The 12,898-nt window shown below is 35.9% G+C and overlaps 1 protein-coding gene and 1 pseudogene across 1 annotated transcript; both read right to left on the reverse strand.

Moving 5' to 3' along the window:
* Nucleotides 1-3,515: 3,515 nt before the first annotated feature.
* On the reverse strand, nucleotides 3,516-5,071 carry LOC126625560 (WAT1-related protein At5g64700-like). The gene is made up of 4 exons (XM_050294622.1): nucleotides 4,846-5,071; nucleotides 4,438-4,631; nucleotides 4,070-4,221; nucleotides 3,516-3,947 (listed from the first exon to the last, which is right to left on the reverse strand). The coding sequence occupies exons 1-4, from the start codon at nucleotides 5,069-5,071 to the stop codon at nucleotides 3,767-3,769; spliced, it is 753 nt and encodes a 250-aa protein (XP_050150579.1). The 3' UTR covers nucleotides 3,516-3,766.
* Nucleotides 5,072-9,141: 4,070 nt separating this feature from the next.
* LOC126625561 (uncharacterized) lies at nucleotides 9,142-10,598 on the reverse strand (annotated as a pseudogene).
* Nucleotides 10,599-12,898: the final 2,300 nt, after the last annotated feature.

Here is a 12,898-nt window from a genome sequence, read left to right on the forward strand (position 1 = left end):
AAGGGACCGAACCCCCTGCAACCCAGAAGAAGGAGGAAGAAGAAGAAGAGAAGAAGGAGGAGGAGAAGGAGGAAGAAGAAGAAGAAAAAAAAAAAAAAAAAAGGGAACCCGAACCCCCTGCAACCCAGAAGAAGAAGAAGAAGAAGAAAAAGAAGGAGGAGGATGAGAAGAAAAAGAAGAAAAAAAAAAGGAACTCCTTGCAACCCAGAAGAAGGAAGAAGAAGAAGGAAGAAGAAGAAGGAAGAAGAAAGAAGAAGAAGAAAAAAAAAATTCAAGTTTTTAAAAAAAAAAAAATTTATTTGCCACGTGGCAAACATTTGACAGCCACGTGACATATATGTGGCAACCACGTCAGCATTTAACAGATCCATGGATAGAAAATGTAACGGAGGTATTATTTTGAAATAAAATAGTACTTAAGGTATGAAAGTGAAATGTTTTGAAGATGTTGTAAGGAATTGAAATAAGCCCCAAACCTGAGGTATGAAAATGTAATTTATCCATTAAACAATTAATTTTTTGCCACGTGGCAGACATTTTGCAGCCATGTGGCATATATGTGGCAGTCACGTCAGCATTTAAAGAATCAATTGATAGAAAATGTAACAAAATTATTATTTTGAAATAAAATAGTACTTAAGGTATGAAAGTGAAATGTTTTGAAGATGTTGTAAAGAATTGAAATAGAGCTCAAACCTAAGGTATGAAAGTGTCATTTATCCAAAAAAAAATTGTTATACTTTAAGAATAATCAATTGTAAAGTAAAGTGGCTAAGCATTTGGTAAACTGTACTTTTAAAACTGTTGCGAGCATAAAAAGCAATATAAAATCCTTTAGTGAATATTAATATAAAAGTGTTGTATCTTTGCATAAGGCTTTTTAGCCAAAATGGTTATTGAGATTTGCATAACATATCACTGATCCCTGAGATTGAAAATCAATAGAAATGGTCTTTAAGATTGTCCACCATCTATTATTGTGGTCGTTCCGTTAAAAAATCTGTGAATTGTCCTAGAGTTCTTGGCCGGAAGTTTGGGTAATTTTCAAAGCTTCATAACTCAATTGTTTCTTAACCAAATTCGACTCATAATATATTAAAATGAAGATAAGAAAGTGTAGAACAAGATTATACCTATTTGGAAGCACAATGGTTGCCGAATATGGCTGAAAAATAACCTAAAAGGTGAATGATCCGAGGGAAAACTGGAAAACTCGCCTGAAACTAAGTAAACGTTCATAACTTCTTCAATACTCAACAAAATTGAGTGATTTAAAAAAAAATCATACTTCCCAATGAGGCAAACAGAATGGTACCCTGTCGGAAACTGAGTAAACTTTAAACGTTCATAACTTCTTCAATACTCAACGAAATTGAGTGATTTAAAAACAAAAATCATACTTCCCAACGAGGCGAACAGAATGGTACCCTTTTTTTTTTATGGCTAATTCACCGTGGTCTAGACGGAAAACAGCTCGAAAGTGGCTAACTTGAGACTAAGACAGTCACTTCTAAGCCGTTTTCGACCAAACCACAGAGCTTTAGCCATCAAGAAAGGTACCATTCTCTTTGTTTCATCGAGAAGTATGATTTTTGATTTTGAATCACTTGATTTCATTGAGTATTGAAGAAGTTATGAACGTTTAAAATTTACCCAGTTTCCGATGAGTTTTCCAATTTTCCTACGGACCAGTCACCTTTCAATCTATTTTCCGACTATCTCCAGAAACCATTGGGCAAATATGTATAATCTTATTCTATACTTTCCTATCTTTATTTTGATATATTATGGGTCGAATTTGGTTAAGAAACGATTGAGTTACGAAACTTTAAAAATTGCCCAAACTTTCGGCCAAGTGATCTAGGACACTTAACAGAGATTTTAACGGAATGACCAAAATAAAGAATGGTGGACAATCTCATATACTATTTCTATTGATTTTCTATCTCAGTGACCAAAGTGATATGTTATACAAATCTCAGGGACCATTTTAGCTAAAAAAACTCTTTGTATAATGACAAAAATAGACATGACGTCAAAAGTACCTAATCTTTTTCCTTCAGATTATCTTAACATATGTAGTTTGCATTGTCATTTTTTATATTAAATAAAAACAACTATAAACAACTATAATGGTAAAATGTATTCTTAACTTATTTAGTGTCCACTACATCAATCATTCGGTCAATTTGTTGTGACAACTTAACAGCACCTCCCACTTTTCCCTTCTTTGTAACAGCTCCTTTTTCCTGATCTTCTTTCTTAATTTGTGTATCGAATTGTTGAATTCTTTTTTTCTTCTTCCCCAAATTATTTCATTAACTTGAGTGTTTTTGAGTGGGACAACACATCAGAATCATTGCTTTCGATTTGAATGTTGTCACTCTCTTCAGATTCATCATTATTTTCAGATAGAAGTACACCAAACAAAAGGGTGCCCAAGCATGGAATGAGGATTCTCTACTCTCCTAATCTCTCTATCCTTACATCCCTTCCTATTTGAACGGTCAAGATTAAGTCACGTCAACATCTTATATTGATTTTTTTATAAAGATAATAAAACAAAAAGTAATGTGTAAGAGGAGGGGATGGAAGAGGATGAGAATAGGAGGGTAGAGAATCCTTCTCCCCAAGCGTGATCGCTTGTAGGATACCAACAAGAAAAATGAACTCTTTAGTAAGAGAAATGAATGTGAGTCCTGTGTAAAAGTTCACGGATTAGACTAGGGTTTTTTTGTACATATAATAGCGTGTAAAAATAAGGGGTAGATGAAGTCATTTGGAAACATAAAAGGGGCATTGTAGGTATAGAGAAATTTTCATCAATCCTTCTGTGTTTTATTATTTTGGTTTTCTTTTAAGTCGCCTTGAAAAGCAACCTAATGGTAGCTTCTAAAAGCAGCCGTGTGAAGGCCCAAACTTTAAAATTAAGGAGGTCTATAAATATTTACCAAACAAATTTTAGCTACTTCATTTTAAAGCGAAGCTGTTTTTTGAGAAAAAAAAAAAACAAAGCAAATCCCAAACGGAGCCTTAGTCTTTCATGAAGGACAACTCTATGAGGACATTTTGATCCGTCGTATACCAGCAGAACGAGTACCATTGCTAACTAATACCAGTGCCTCCGTCCATGGATATCAAACTTTCTTGTGCTTCAAGTTTTAATGGGGTTTTTTTAACTGTGAAGTGTCAATCCCAGCCACTTCTTCTGAGTTCACGCATGACAACACATCTTATAGTTTAGCTAGTGGAATTCACAATCAGTTTACCAATATACTAAAGAACCATGACATCTTCCTATTTGGGGAATTTTAAATTCATTAGTGGAAAATAATTTTAGTGGTCTCCTCTATTTGAGGAGATTCTAGCTAACATGTAATTGCAAGATACACTGACAGATTAAAGATATACCGTTGTTAGTATCTCTCTCATTAAGCGTCCAAGTGATAAGAAACATTTTTTTGTACCAATGAAATGAATAATAGTCATCACAATTAACACTTTAAACAAGGAACTGAAACAAAAAAAATGGTTTATTTAGTTAAATATAACTTTTCTTTTTATTAAGTGGACTTAACTACATTAGTTAGAGAGGATGTACTCCAATGAGTATCCAAGAGGATGTGTTCATTTGAGTATTCTGAGTCCTTGCAATTTAGATTAGTTTTCTCTGAACTTCTACATAATGATATAACACAACTTTTCTTACGTCAACGGTTCTTTAAGATCTGACCGCGAAAAAAAAAAAACTAGCATGTCTCCATGATCATGTTTCTCCTTTAGTAACAGGATTGACTACTGAAATTTCACTCATGTAAATCTCAACCACCTTATTATCGTCGACCGTCACCTTTTCAATCTCTGTATGTTCGCCAACAAGACCGTCTTTCCTCTTTCCCCACAGCACACAGTAAAGTCCCACAATAATGAGAAGTGCTCCAATCAAGCTGTACACAAAAAAGTTTGGATATTTTAGGATGAACTAATCTGCTAGCACCGACTACGGAATTCCCATATGTGAAAGCAGCAAGATGGAAGGGGGAGAAAGTGTTTGTGGTCATCGGTTTACCTGCCAAAGTGAAGCCGCTCTGCAAAAGCAATTGCCGAAAACACTGCCACTAGGACGACTGGAAGTGGAGTGAACATAGCTGCAAAAACTGGTCCCTTGTGACTGATGCACCATGCTTGCAGGTAATAGACTAATGCTGTGTTCAGAACTCCCTATTGCAAAAGGATCAGATGAAGACTCAAAATTTTTACAGATTCAAATATATCTTATCCCAACAACATGGAAGAACAAAATTAAATTAATGAGTTATATTTTAAGACACAGAAAATTATTCTCACAACAGCAATACAGCATTCTGTTATTTTCGCATTTTATGTTGTTGAACATATCTTATAGAAGAATTAAGATATATATAAGAAAACGCTTACGAAGTAGACGATGGTCAAAAGCTGCACGTTCCACTGCAGTCTCCATGAACTGGGGTTTCTAGCCAAAAACAGGGCAAGGAAAGAAGATTGCAGCGATGCGAAAAAGCACATTATGGTGGTTAGTGACAGTGGAGCAGGGTAGACTTTGGACACCACACCCTGTGGAGCAAGAACAGCCAAAGTTGATGAAAAAACTAAATTTCGACATTATCTATTATATAAATGGGAGAAGGCAAATTTGGTGAAACGTTCATAATACCAAAAATACTCCTCACCTCTTACAACCTTTTTTTGTTTTGAATTTAAAATCATAAACTGTACATTAAGTATTCTTTTTCAAATCAAATTAAAATATCCAAAAAATAGGTTGTGATAAGAGGCGCTAGTATTTGTAAAATTTGCACACACCTTCCGGCATTTTTCTGGTAAAATTTGTCAAACCACCACCTAGAACCAACTCCACGACCCTCCCTCCCTCATTTCCACTCAAACCCGACGAGTTTTGGCTCCCGTTTTGCAAAGAATGGCATCGAAGACGCCAAAGGTTCCCTGACGGCAATCCGCCATTCCTGAAGCCAAACTCATTGATCACCACCACCAATAGACTCCTCTCAACCTCAAGAATAATGCCCATGAATTGGTTGAGGCATTGGAGTTTGTTTTGGCGTTGAATCAAGAACACCCATTTCTAGGGTTTCTGATGAATCCAGGGCAATTTTAGGTGTTTCCCGGCTAAATTGGACTTCGGTCCAGGTATAAAAAAAATGCTTCTCTCATTGAGATATACATGTTTGTAAATTTGGTAGTTTTTAGATGTAGTCAGAAAATTAGGTTTTTGTTCGCCGAAAACCGCTGTTATACGTGCATGGCCAGTGGGCCAATTTTGCCCTTTTAAGTTAATTTCGATATTTTGATGTTATATTTGATATTCGTTTGATGTGATTCAATCATTTGAATCTAGTATTGAATGTATCCGCCACTTGAATATTATTAGTAAACAAATTAAATGTGACAGCGAATTACAAATGTCTTGATCCCGTTTGGTACGTAGGCAGTCTAACAAGGAGGTTAGATGAAACCATAAAATAACCAAAATTAAATTTTAGTGAATGATTGTTAAGAAAAGAAATTTATTTTTGTTAATAGCGTAAAGATTAACCATGACTTATTTTTGGCCTACCACTGTGGTTAGCTTCCGAATTAAATTTTGGGTCACTACAATAGACACACTACTCTGACCAAAAAAAAAAAATTCATAGACACTCTGAAATGTTTTTGTTTATTTTTTATAAATTTACGTTAATATTTAAACTTTGTTGCTCAAGTTATAGTTTCTTCTCTTCGGCATATGCATCAAGTTGTGCATAATGTGAATGAGCATGGAGTTGTGCATAAGTGAATGAGCTAGAAGGACGTGGAAAGAAATTGTTTTGAGCATTTTCAATTTTAACTCTTCAAGGATATATTTAGTTACATAATGTGAATGAGGTAGAAGGAATGATTTTTACCATTTCAAATCCGAAAAACTAATTCCCCTTGAACTAAAAGAGATCTTCACAAAGTGGATTTTGTATAAAAGTAAATAAATAAAGAAAAAAAATATTAAGAACAAGAAAAAAGTAGAAAACTACAAATAACTTCATTAAAGTCAATATTTTACATCAAAGTACTTCTGCCTAACCATCATAACCAACCTAAACAAAATAGTCATAAGCTACCTAAGCATCATACTATCAACAAAATATTCATAACCTACCTAAACATCATAATATTAAAACGTAGTTCTTGACTATCATGGTGTCATCAGTCATTAGATTAACGAAACATTCACAATCTTCTTAAATATGTCATCATGGTAGCAAATAGGTCATAGCAAAAAATTGGCATTCACATTTGTGAGCATAAACAATTGATTTACGAATATTTGATTAAGAAACATTTGTGAGCATAAAGAATTGGGGATAAAGTATCACTCTTCCTAAACAATACAACATTAAAATGAAAAATAAATATATAAAAAATAAAAGCTCAACCCACTAGACATTATTAGGGATGTGGGCAAAAGGGATGAGGTTGGAGCTTATAATCTAAAAGGGGCTGAGGTAATTGGTTCTTTATACTCAAATCCGACATCGTGAAAGGCAATGCAAAGGGGTTAGGGTTGGAGCTTATCAGGGATGCGGGAAAATTGGACCGAGGTTGGAGCTTATCAGTGAAAGTATACATCGTGAAAGTTGGGATCTTATGAGGGATGACGGAGGATGGAGCTGTCGGCTGGGTTTTACCGAAAGCAAAAAATCTTTTTCGACAATGAAACCAGTTACTCCATCATGAACCCCTTTCCACGATGAATTCAAAACTAAAAATCCTACACAGAGATAAAAAAGCAGAAGACGAAGGGATTTACATGTCTGTAATTTTGATGAGAGTTGTGGTTGAGAGAAAGGAAGCTGTGGTGAAAGAGAAATGAGACAATCTAGGGTTAAATGGGTTAATATAAAGGATAGTCTTGGAAATTAAAAAATAAGTGAGGCAATAAAGGGGCCTCCGGATTTGTTGTCCCGAAGATGATGTCTCCTTCATGTTTCCTTCTTTATTTGTTTGATACGTGTACTACCACTATCTCTAATTTAACTCTGTTAACTTTTACTAAATTAAAAAAAATAATAATAATTAGCAGAAGCAACTCCCGGTTTACAGTCCCTCTGCCCACACCCACGCCCACCCCTCCCGCTCCCTTACGCCAGCCCACAGCCAAAACCCCTTCCCCTCCCTTTCCCTTAATCGTCGTAGCGTGACCGTCGTGGACTTTGAAACCTGGTACGGACGACGTCAAGGCGGCGCATCGCGGCGATGGAGGTGAGTCCAGCGATGGCACCGGCGACGGCGGTTTCGTACTGCCACTACGATGCCGACGAAATTTGTATTTCACGACAGATCTAGAAGATTTCAGTGAGATTGGTGTTTGAAAATTCTAGAGAGATTTGTCACAAACCTCTCGACTCTTCGACCAATATGATTAAAAAAGCTAAGTGAATCTTAAGCCAAGTGAGATAGGGGTTTTGGTTGTGGGTTGGTGTAAGGGAGGGGGAGGGGTGGGTGTGGGTGTGGTGGGCAGGGATTGGAAACTGGGGAGCTGCTTCTGCTAATATTTTTCTTTTTTTACTTCATTTTTTTTTTAATTCAGTAAAAGTTAACAGAGTTAAATTAGAGTTAGTGGTAGTACACGTGTCAAACAAATAAAGAATGAGACATGAAGGAGACATCACTTTCGGGACAACAGATTTAAGGAATCTTAAGCAAAGGTGTCAAGCCCTTTTCGTTAAAACTCCCTAAATTTTAATAAAAAATACATAATTTTAATATTAAAAAATTTAAAATAAAATAAAATCTGACTCGCAAATCCACGGGTCATCACATAAACTGTTTATAAAACTTTCTACATTGTTTATGAGGAAATTTGGTAAACTAGCCATATTTTGTACCACGAAATGGAATTTAGCCTGCCTACTGCAATTCTTATAAATTTAACCAAAAATCCATGTGAAAGTTCTAAAATACCCTTGCATACATAAATCTTTTACAAATAGGTTTTGGCATTTGTCTCCTCCGATTCGGTTGCCTTTTCCTACGCCGTCAGACAGCTTCCTCAAGTCTCTGAATGAGGACTCGGACCCGACAGTCCCACTCTGGAATCTCTTGATGGTCCGACTAATGGTTGCGCTGCAATGTTTTCTCACAGAATTAATCCACTCAACGCTCTAATCAACAAGGACCAGATGGACATGGTAATGGTACTAGGTCGAAATAGTTGCAAATATCAAATAAAGAGCCTAACTTTGCAAGGTCAGAGACTAGAAATTTACTTAAAACTAACCAACCCGGCACGCCAATACGCACAATCCAAACCTATAAGAAAACAAAGAAAGCAAACAAGAAACTCAATACATTACTTATACAAAATTAAGCACAAATATCAAACTTTCAAAGAAAAATAAGCTGTGGGTATTGAATATTACAACAGATTACCCATCTGGGGGCCCTTTCGATATCGAAATCAAATCACTAGCAACTCATTTGAAATCCAATAGTGTAGAACTCAAATTCTCAGTGAAACAAACATGGGTTTATCACTAGCAATTTGATTTTTATATTTACTAAATTATCAAATCTGACCGCAAGTGAAGTGTTAGCAAAATAGAAAATTCTGAGGAAGAAGAAAAGCTCTCCTGACTACGCCGGGTGAAGAAATGACTTTCTCTTCAGAATGTCAGTGAAACCGGAACAAGGCACACAAGAAGTTCCGGCCGTTGAAATCGGTGATTTGCGTGAAGAATCAGTTCAAGAAGAGCCACTGCCCAAAAATGTACTAGTGCAGCCGGGACAACAAAAGGAGCTTCTCGGTGGTGGCGGATTTGAAGAGCCAATTGAAGCACTGCAGCGAGGCTAGGTGGTGGGAGTAAGTTTGTGACAGCTATGGAGCAGGATGACGAGGAGAGGAAGAGGAGGACGAGGGCATGGCATGATTGTGAAGGACTTTAGTCATTAAGGGTATATTAGTACTTTTATGTTAATATTTCGTTATAATTATAATAAATTTAAAACAGTGTCTATAATTCTACATGTGTTCCAAATTTTGGTTAGTTTTCCAAATTTCCCTTGTTTATGAAAGTTAACGATATTACACTGTTTATGAAACTTATTATACTGTTTATGAAAATTACAACACTGTTTATGAAACTTACTACACTATTTATGAAAAATACGACATTGTTTATTAAACTTACTACACTGTTTATAAAACTTAATGTGTGTCATTTCCTTCTTTCTCCTCTCCGGAATGTCGCTTCTTCAAAAGCCACAAATCCTTGTCCACGCACACAAAGACCCCAATAGTGTCGAAGATCACATGGGAATAGTAGCCAAGTCCCACCACTTGGAGTGGTTTATTGGTATCCCAAACGGCTTGGGAAGATCTGGTAGTAAGCGGAAGAAACCCGAGGTCATCATCAGGACACTCAAATGTTATAATACCCATTAGAAAATTGGGAACTAGAGAAGCCACAACTATCATAAGGCTCTCTATCATCCGGTCCAAATTTCCCCAGATAATAAGAGTAAGTGCAACCAAGAATGGGAATGAAGAGAGTAAGTTGGAAATGATGAACATCGAAACACCACAATATCCATCCTTGTAGACCACCTGGAATATTTACCATCCTTGTAGTCCTTTCTGTTAAAGAACTAGTCAGGGATATTCAACTGGGGGAGGAGGGGGGGTTTGCCATAATAGTCATCAGATTGTCGAGCTCGGTAGTAGATAGCTCACCAACCCTTTTGTTCATGTCGACATCGCCCTTCTTGTAGACGATGTCGGCGAAATGTCTACAGATACCCTTGATGGAGGTAATCGCGAATCATGATCTTATGCTTTCTGTCAACGTTGGTATTCAACACATGCATAATACGCTGCAACTCCTCATCTGCAAATTCTAATAAGAGACATGGCTGCGACCTTAGGGTTTGACGGCTCTTTGCTCTCTCTAACTATTCGTGTGTGTGTGTGAGTTGCTGTAAAAAAAAATGGAAACTGATTGTTTGGGCCATTTTAATTGGATTGATTTAATATTGGGTTTTGTTCTAACCATTAAATAAAGTTAGTATATGGTTTTTTTATTAACATTCAAAGTTTTCAAGCCCTTATCATTAGGGGTGGGTTAGAAAAACCGAAAACCGAAAAAAACCGACAACCGAACCGAATTTGGTTGGTTCAGTTTCGATTTTTGAGGTATGAAAACCGGACCGGACCGAACCGAACCGAAATATGAAAATAAAATATAAATACTCAAAACCTGCTGGAGTGAAGATTCAAACCCTTTTCGTCCAGGTTGGGGATAACTCCTTCGAACCAACTTTACTGTAGGCTTTGTATTGCTATAACTGTACCAGTATATTATTTATAGGTATTCTTATCTTAATGGTTTATAAAATTTATAAAGTTTACAAACCCTAGCCATCACTCCTTTTCATTCTTAAACATACACTCTCTCTCTCATCCGCTGCTCTTCCTCTCTGCTCCCTCAGTCTCTCTTTCCCTCCTTCTTCTCTTCCTCCCTTCAACTCTCCTTGCTCTCTTCCTCTCTCCAACCTGCCAAGTCCATGGTTGTAACATGGATCTTACTTTTTTAAAGGATTACCACAAGAGGCGTAGGGTTTGTGATGAATTTATTTGACAATCCCCATTTTTTCCCTCTCCAAATCTTACGCCTCTTGTCTCTCTGCTCCTCATCTGATAGACTCTCTGTGGACTCTCACCAACAATAACAACAACTTCTTCACTCCTTTCTAATATTCCTTTCTTTCTCCATAAACTTTCAATCTCTGCTTTTCAAATTCAAGCCAAATAGTTTTTTACTCTGGGATTCATATGGAGGTCGCACCAGACATCCATCTTTGTTCCTCCGGATTTCTTTAACAGTAAGTATTCAAATTCTTCTTCTTCTTTTTTATTTTTCTTGTTTAATTCTTTGAGTGCTGAAAATGTAGTTTTTTTTATGTATTGATTAATAGTTTTTATTTCTTTGGTTTGTTGACTATGCTATGTGAATTTATTTGTTAACTATGCTTTGTGAATTTTTGAAGAAAAAATGGTTGATGTTGTTCTTGGATTTGTCTTTGTGGAGCCCTATGTGGTAAAGATCTTTGGTTTTTGGATCTTTATTTTTATTAAACCCTTGGATCTCGTCTATTTGGCTGTGTTCGGACAGGCGCTCGTGGCCAAATGTTACAATCGGCGAGGCGTCGGTTGGTTGGTGGCGAGGGTTTGTCCTAGAAGGGATGCTCGGCGGCAAGTGCCGCAGTAGAAGCCTAGATTTCTTTTGTTGTATTTTATGGCTTGGGCCTTTACTGTTTGTTGGATCTATTGGGCTAGTTTGGCAGGTCCTCTTTTGGGCTAGTTTACTAATATCCAAATCTAAAAAAAAAAAATAATAATAATAATAAAACCGAACCGGACCAAAACCAAACCGAAACCGAAAAAAAACGAACCGAAAAAAATTAAAACCGAACTGTTTCTAACCGAACCCAGCCCTACTTATCATTAGTTTTCCTAATATTTAGCTAGTTGAAAACATAATTAGTTTCCCAATATGGCAATAATCAAACCTTACTTTTATGGTGCAACCTAGCAGCATCAGGATCATGTTCCAATACCTTAAAAACAAGAATTCGATTTGATTATGGGAGTAGTTCATCCTCTTCCGATTGATTCTCGCTCTTATTCTCGACTTTGCCCATTTTGACCTTGAAACTTCCGAGTAACATTTTCTTTAGAATAATGCTAATAATCACGTTATATAATTTATAAAATATAAATTAAACTGATGATTTTCCAAACATTATCAACTTTTTTAACTTAGTAATTCGGCAGACATCATGCCTTTATTGTTTTCCGTATTTTCTGAATTTCGGTGCCAATAAAGTTAGCATTTTCTGTTTCGGTCTCCAAATTTCATTGATGTCATCCTGCCCTTTACCATAATCAGAGAAATTAGTCAAAATTCCAGCTGTCCTCTTTTTCTTTCCTTTTTCCTGTTCTTTAATTTTTTTTTCTTCCTAATTTCTAATTTATATAAATATCTGCAAAAAATACATTGGGCGCTTTGTATCTATATCCCGATATTTGCTCTACTGTGACAAGATTCCGCCAACTCCGTCAAATGTACTGACCTGAATGTGTTCCTATGTGGCAATTAGAAGACAGTGCAAACATTCTCGGTTGCTTCACTTTGGCTAGATTCTGTTACCTCCGTCAAATGTACTGACGTAGATGAGTTTCCTACGTCGAAATTAGAATATTATTTTTTATGGCTACGTTTTCCCGGTACCAATTTAATTTTTTTTTTTTTTAAAGTGACAATTTAAGGAGTACAAGTAAAAAATAGAGTAAATTATAGCAATAGTCCTCAACTTTAATCAAATTAGAACAATGGTCTATCAACTAAAAATTCATTACTAATAGCTCTTCAACTCATCAAAGTGTGTAGCTATGGTCCTTTTGGTCAACTTCGTCAGAATTTTGTCAAAATGAGTTATGTTGGAATAACTATTGTTATAATTGGAATACCTCAACTCATCAAAACATGTAGCTATAGTTATTTTCATCAACTTCGTCAGAATTTTGTCAAAATGAGTTATGTTGGAATGACCATTACCACAATTGGGTTAAAGTTAAGGGATCATTGCTCTAATTAGGTTAAAGTTGATAGATCATTTCTCTAATTGAATTAAAGTTGAGAGATCAATGGTAATGGATTTTTAGTTGAGGGGCCATAGTTGCACATTCTGATGAATTAGGGGATTAATAGTAATAAATTTTTAATTAAGAAATCATTGCTCTATTTAAGTTAAAATTAAAAGACCATTACTACAATTTTTTTGTAAAAATAAGCAAAATACATTC

The sequence above is a fragment of the Malus sylvestris genome, chromosome 6 (genome assembly GCF_916048215.2).
Source record: "Malus sylvestris chromosome 6, drMalSylv7.2, whole genome shotgun sequence".
Lineage (NCBI taxonomy): Eukaryota > Viridiplantae > Streptophyta > Magnoliopsida > Rosales > Rosaceae > Malus > Malus sylvestris.